A 6,886-nucleotide genomic window follows, 5' to 3' on the forward strand; every position below is an offset into this window, starting at 1 on the left:
CGCTAGCTTCAATAGTTTACGAGTAATTTGCGAAAAACGGTTTTTTCGTTTTTCGTCCATAACTCTTTAAATATTAATGCTAGCGAAAAATTTTTACATGGAAATTGTAGATCTCGTCGTCCTCTACAAGAATGGTCTTAGGCAATTTTCCCGTAGGACCAACGGTTTAGGAGTTATTGAAGAAAAACGAAATTTTTTGTCAAAAGTTCGCCATTTCGACGCTGGGATGGTCGGATTTTGTCAACATCAATAAAATGCCATATAATCATATGTAACTCATTAAATATCGAAATTAGAAGAAAAGTGAACTATTTTTAATTACAGGAAATGCGTTTTTCTAAGGTACATAAACTTTTGGGATTGACTGTATAGCCAATACATCCATAATCTGTAGTTTATTTGCAAATAAAATGACGAACGTTTTATATTTAATTTAAAGGGGACTCATCGTGACGAGATAATTTTTCAGTGACTATCAGGCAATTAGTTAAAGCTTTAAATGACGTGTAATTACAGACGCTTACGAGAGTGAATCTTTAGATTAAGCTCAGTGAGTGTGATCAACGATCCGAATTTTTTTCAAATTTGGATTAAGGGCAATGGGAAGTAGGGGTCATGCGTTTTGGAATTCGTAAACGAGCCGAGTTTACGCGGGGACACACGCGAGCCCGTAGTCGTCGTTGCAATCTGCATCGTCAAGTGCGCGGCGCTAAGTACCTGCCACGTCTACTTGACCCATTTACCCGGTGACCTCGACGGTGCCGGGACATTTTTCAAGAGAGTATCTACCTAATGGCACAGCCGGACTCATTCCGTCGTGTCGAGATTTCCTCCGGTATTCAAAACCCGCCCCTTTAAACTCGCCCCTTCTGGCTCCGTTTGCTTCGTCCCGCGGAAACAAAGGTGACGGTCGAAGCGAAGGAATCTGTCACGATAATAAACGAAATTCGCGAACGCGAAGCTCGCCAGAGTTGGGTAGATGTAATATCCGTGATGGTATGAAGAAATTTAACGCATGCAGTTCACCATGGTGCCATTAGGAATTTCAAATTCTCGTATTTTCTTCATCTTTCTGTCAGCAGTCGAAAGTTTTACATTTTATAGAGACGGAAGAAGCTAGCATACGTTTCAAGGAATTATAATATAACTCGTAAGCCGGCGTACGAGGAAGTTTCCGATCGATCCCTCGGCCCGAACGTGCCCGGAAGAGCCGTGCCTTCTGATAATTTAATCAAGGAGCTTGGATCCGTGTTAGCGTGGAAGCCAAGGCACCCGTCCTATCTCACGATTTCGCCCGGGCGAGCCACCCTTCTTCTTCAACGTCGATTCCCTCCCCATTTCTTAATTTCGCCGCTGAGTTTCTTGGCCACGGGACAGAAGTGCAATTCGTTCCTCGCGTACCAACCAACTTTTCTTCCCTCCTCGTGGGACTCGTAAACGGACCCGTTCACGTGGAAAAGTCGCAATCGGGGGAGCTGTTTTTAATTCAACGCAGGTGCGGTCATTGTCAGCTCGAATTGGAGAATCGAGAGCTTCGATATTGCTCTCAAGTCAAGGGTGATAAACTCATTCTCGACCCGTTCCAAAGAGCAAAACCGAACGGAATGGTAAAATCACGATAACGAGATATATAACCCTCCTGAGTCTTAGGATATATTGTAAAGACTTTACGAGAATATAAATTTGCTCCATAAGCTCTACGAAGTAGAAATCTCATCAAAGATATCTTTGAATAAAATGATCAAATAATTCATGAGAACCGATTAATCATTTTTACATTATTTCTTATCGGAAAGTTTTTATACGTTTTATTTGGTACAAGTGCAAACATGAGGAACGAATTAATGTCGTATACCGAAGTTTCACTGTATTTCTTCTGACTCGCCGTGTATGTATAATAAAATGAGATATTCGAAGAATATGTGAATGAGTCAATTAGAATTTCTGATATTTCAATAAATAAGTAAAGAAACGTCAATTGTAAGTACCTGCAATCATGAGTGAAGTTCTCTATAATTTATATTCCTGTTCTTTTGGCATATAGAAGCTCCTGCATACCTGATGGTTACCAGTTAGAAATATCAGCGAGATTTTTTTTTTACATACAATGAAAAGTTGAAAGTGTGACACGTGTGATCAAAGACAAAGAGCGAATGGTTGGCTGTAACGTTTTCCAAAGGGATCGTGTTATGTTTAATTAAAAAGAAAACTGGATGTTAATTAAAAACGTTTTTATCAATTAAGTCTGTTCTCGGTGTTCCATTTTCGCTCACTGTACCGACCTGTTCCTCGAGTGGCCTCACGTTCACTCGTTTCAAACTGCACATTCGTCGTTCCAACGTTTGTTCTAATTAAAGGACATTTATTTAAAATGAAGAACGTGTTGCCCGGAGTTTGATAAAGGATAAAAACGAATGGGAGAAGGCTGGTATCGAGCTTAATAGCGTGAATTTTTTTCGCATTCGGGGAACCAGTTAATTTTCCATCGGTCGAGCGTACCAGTATCGATCACGATAGGATTCGACGTTCGGGGCCAGGGGCTTGTATCGATAAACGCGCGGAATATGGAGCGAGGAATATGTATCTATACACACGTACTCGAACGTACATCCCTGTTCATAAGTTTTAGAACACGTTGTAAAACGTACAATCGAATTCTACGAGTATAAATAAAAAGTGACATTTTACATATTCAAAGGATAATCGTAGATGAAAATATGGTACATCCTTTATTTTACCAGATTGTACAAAAGTCATTATAAAGACCGAAATTACTTTATTCCTAATGTAATAAAATATCGACAAGTTTGAATGCTTTTTTATTCAATTTATTATACGCTAATGTTTATAATCTTTCATTGCAAATATTTATTATAAACATTTATTGTATGTGATTTGTTATACGATTTATTACATGGCTACGACTCTAGTCACTGAATTAGAATAATCTGACGGTTTCGCAATATGTCGTAAGACTTATGAACGGGGATGTACCTTTACATACATACTCCTGGCTGCATAGTTTCCCGAATTGTGTCGCACACACAGTGAGCCACGCGGGAACGTATCGACATCGTTCCGTTCGAAGGTGACGGCCACCGTTTCCGTCTCCGTGGCATCGGAGAACGAACAGCTGCTGTTGTAATGGATCCGAAATGACGCGTGTCGAGTACCGAAATCGAAACAAACAGTTCGGATGAGAAGTGGCACGGCTCGTCGCGTCGCGTCGCGTCGTTTAGGACGGAATAATTATCCAATGGCCCAGTTTTGGAAAGTTCGCGCGTCACCCAAGTATATATATATATACATATACATAAGACTTAGGGAAATACAGCGATAAGTAAAACCCAATCCGTGACTGTTATAAAAAATCGATTCTTTTTTACTTTATAATCCGATTTTGCAAAGAACAGAAGACGATCGATTTTTAATTTGTAGTAATTTTCAATTTCAAGCTGAAGCGAGACGTGTACCCACGGAATAGTAGACTGACAATACATACATCTGATGAACAGGCACGAATACGGCGTGCATGCGATGCATGCATGCAACGATCGTCCCGGTGCACAATAGAAAGGATGGTTCCTTTGTTTTCGTACAGGCAACTGGAGGAGCTGCATCGTCGGTGTTCGATACTGTGCGTGGCCTTGATCATCGGTAGACTACCGAATCGAGCTCTATTTCTCATTCGGAACGGATCCCGTGAACAAAGACTAGTTACCTGTACCTCCCATCGACCGGTGTTTTTTTAACCACGAATATTTTTAGAATGCCCCTCCCGATTTTTAAACGACGCCACGCTTCGATAGTCGAAGTACACAGTTTCAGGTATCGTCATGAAATTTTAATTCAAGAACGCTGTCAAATTATTTGTTTTAATTCTAAATTCACGGCTAATAAATATATACTACAAATAAATCTTGATAATATATAAAAAAAAATTTTGTTGTAATGGAATCTGGCCTATGAATTCGTTCAACGTTAGACACGATTTACGAGGTCGAAACAAAGCTGGCCCGAATTCGTCGACGATTTACGATTGGAAGAGTCAGGGTCACGTGGAGGAACTGGTTTGCGATGGCTGGGTCAATAACTCTTATATAGGTGACGGCTATTTAATAACTTTCTCTTTCACTTTATGGAAAAGAGTACAAAACCCGCTGCCGATTAATAGATAGACATTACGTCGACGGTCTTTCTCTCCGGACAAGTAAAATTAGAACTGAATTTCTCGAGCTCTTAATTTCAATTCTCAAATAGGAGTCACGATGATAAATTAAAATAGCCTTTCGCGCTCGGGGACAAGAGATTCCAGTGTACACCTCCATTCACGAGTCGTAATTAGGACATCCAAAAGCATTGCAAATTCTCATAACGTTTTATTTGTTTACAAATTTCGTAATCTACTTCACGACTCATGAACGTAGCTGCACGTATGCTATTTTCAGTTTAATTATAGGTAATTCACGCACAGGTAAACGAAACGAAATGTTATGTGAAAACGCAGGGAACGGGTTATATAACTCGATTTAAATTACTCAATTCACCGGCAAGAAGTCGCGTAATTGCGGCAAAGAAAAAAGTGAATCGTTTCGATTCCATCGGACGAAGATACGCCGGGATAATAATCGCATTCGTAACCGAACAAAGAGTTCCCGTTCCGCAATTAACCAGCCGAGGCTTCCTCGATGAGCGATAAATTCCTCATTATAATTGGCCAGCCCCGACGAGCGTGCCGCGGTACTATACATATTATAACAGATCGATTTAGATGACGCCGGCCCAGAAGATCCGCTGCTGTTAATGACTAATCGATGAACCGCCGACTAATTAGCGCGTCGATGCACAAACCTGCGGTCGTTATTCCCACCGAGCGAATTATTCGTTTCTACTTTGGGAACTATCTGATAATTGGTGTGACTGGTTCGATGATTCACGGGAAAAAAAAGAGAGACGTAAAACAATTTCTACTTCCCTACTCGTGAAGCAATAAAAATGAACGTTGTATTTTTGGCGTACTACGTGTCTTTCCGGAGTCCCCTGGTACCGGAATATCAATTGGTACCGCTCGACGATTGTTCGCAACCAGCAACGACTGCCATCTACTGATTACGCTTCACACTGATCGTGAGAAACGCTGGCCCGAAGATAAAGCCTGAATTATTGCCGCCAGTAATTAAATTTATTTTATATTGCGCCCTTTATTCGTTCACTAACATTTTATTCCTCTACGAGAAATATTATCGAAGAATGAGAATAAAAACAAACAGAACAGCCGTGTTGTATTATTGTATCGTTGCATATCATACCATGCGTGTACTGTCGTTTATAAGTCTTATGATTAGAGAGCGAATTTTATGCGCTGATAGGGAAATGTGCAAAAATTATAAATGCCACGTGGAATGTACAAAATTATGCAGAGCATTAAAAGCTGTTTGCATATTTCAATATTCCAATGGTGAAATAAATGTTTGTTTGGAACACATATTTTGAACTGATAAATGTTTCATTTTGCATAAATATCTGATGTATACGATGTGTTGTAAAACCATTAATGTAAAATGGTGAACCAAGGAAGAATAAGCACAGGTTTCAGAATTGGCGATTCGAATCATCAATCAAGAGAAGAAGAAAAATGTTTTTTGTATCTTCTGAGGTCCACTGAACCATTCAACTTTATTCTTAAAACATTTGACGTATCTTTAAAAACAACAAAGATATTTGAGTTGCAAACGTTAGGTGTTTCACTCTGTATAATACCTACAATAGGATACGTATATCATTTATTTTTAGGGAATCATTATACACGAGTATGCCAGTGTAGAAGACCCGATATCTAGCAAAGGTCGACATTTATCAGTGAAAGCATTCACATAGTAATTAATGCATAGTTCGAATGCATAATAATCTAATGAAATACGTGGTCTTCTACCGGACTGTGTTGCCATTCCCTAATTTCGGTCTTTCGTGGTAACAAATACATTCTCTTTCTTATGGGAAACGAATTATTTATTCTGGATATCCATTTTTATTTGATGATTAGTAATTTGCAATCGACGTTGTTTGGATATCAGTTGACGGTTCTACTCATTTGACTGGAGTTTCGACCTCGCATAAAACCGTTGTCTGTTGTAAATCATTTCTACCACATTTGCAATGTAAGGCTAACAGCACACGTGTGTTATTTTGACGCACGTTATTACGTCTTTCTTTTTTCTCTTAATGTACTAAGAAAATGATATACATACAAACGTGCCTCAAATAAGTTATTATAATTTCGACCATCTTTTTTAATCCCCGATTTCGCTCCAAAAAATATGGTAATCGTAACTATCTGTTGAATCAGAAGATGCAGAATCGGAAGATATATGTGAATGATTCTAGGCGAGTACTCACTGCCAATTGAATCTCCCGGTGATCCCCTCCCTGAGGCGGTCCTTGAGACTCCGTTGCCTGGAAGGTGGCAAAGGACTCGCGGGTTCCTTCGGTTTCACCGGTGGCGGTCCGCTCGCGCCTCCGCCACCGCCGCCGGAGAACAGCGACATTGCTACTGTTCGCGATCCAAGTTCGCCGGTGTCTGTCACTCGCGACGAAACGTCCACGAACTCGCTCGATCCGCACCGCGGCTTGTCTCTAGGTCGCGTGTCGAGCGAGCATCGTCGAGGCACTCGCGAGAACGAGCGACTTCACACTCCCGCTTCCTGACGATATTCACGCCTATAGATTTTTCTAATCGAGTTTTGAAAAATATGATTTATGCAAAACAAGGATTCCCAACCCTTATTTTGCATCAACCCCCTTTAATACTTTGACTGCTGTGTCACCCAAATTCATTCTTTATAAAATTTGCTCACATGAGTTACTGTTTTACTCCTTTGTATAGCAT

The 6,886-nt window shown here is 40.2% G+C and overlaps 1 protein-coding gene across 6 annotated transcripts in view; it reads right to left on the reverse strand.

Annotated features, from left to right (window-relative positions):
* mtd (TLD domain-containing protein mustard) overlaps positions 1-6,886 on the reverse strand; it is a 150,384-nt gene that overhangs the window by 110,743 nt on the left and 32,755 nt on the right. For 3 of the 6 annotated variants that reach the window (XM_018035030.2, XM_018035027.2, XM_018035028.2), the window contains exon 2: positions 6,397-6,729. The exons of 2 other annotated variants lie outside the window; for them this stretch is intronic. In XM_018035030.2, coding sequence (XP_017890519.1) covers positions 6,397-6,545 — 149 coding nt within the window. In that variant the 5' untranslated portion in view covers positions 6,546-6,729. The remainder of the gene's footprint in view (positions 1-6,396; positions 6,730-6,886) is intronic. One more of the 6 variants, XM_018035029.2, reaches the window with a different exon arrangement.

This window comes from Ceratina calcarata, unplaced genomic scaffold (assembly GCF_001652005.2).
Source record: "Ceratina calcarata isolate Rehan_Ccalc_2016 unplaced genomic scaffold, ASM165200v1 scaffold86.2, whole genome shotgun sequence".
Lineage (NCBI taxonomy): Eukaryota > Metazoa > Arthropoda > Insecta > Hymenoptera > Apidae > Ceratina > Ceratina calcarata.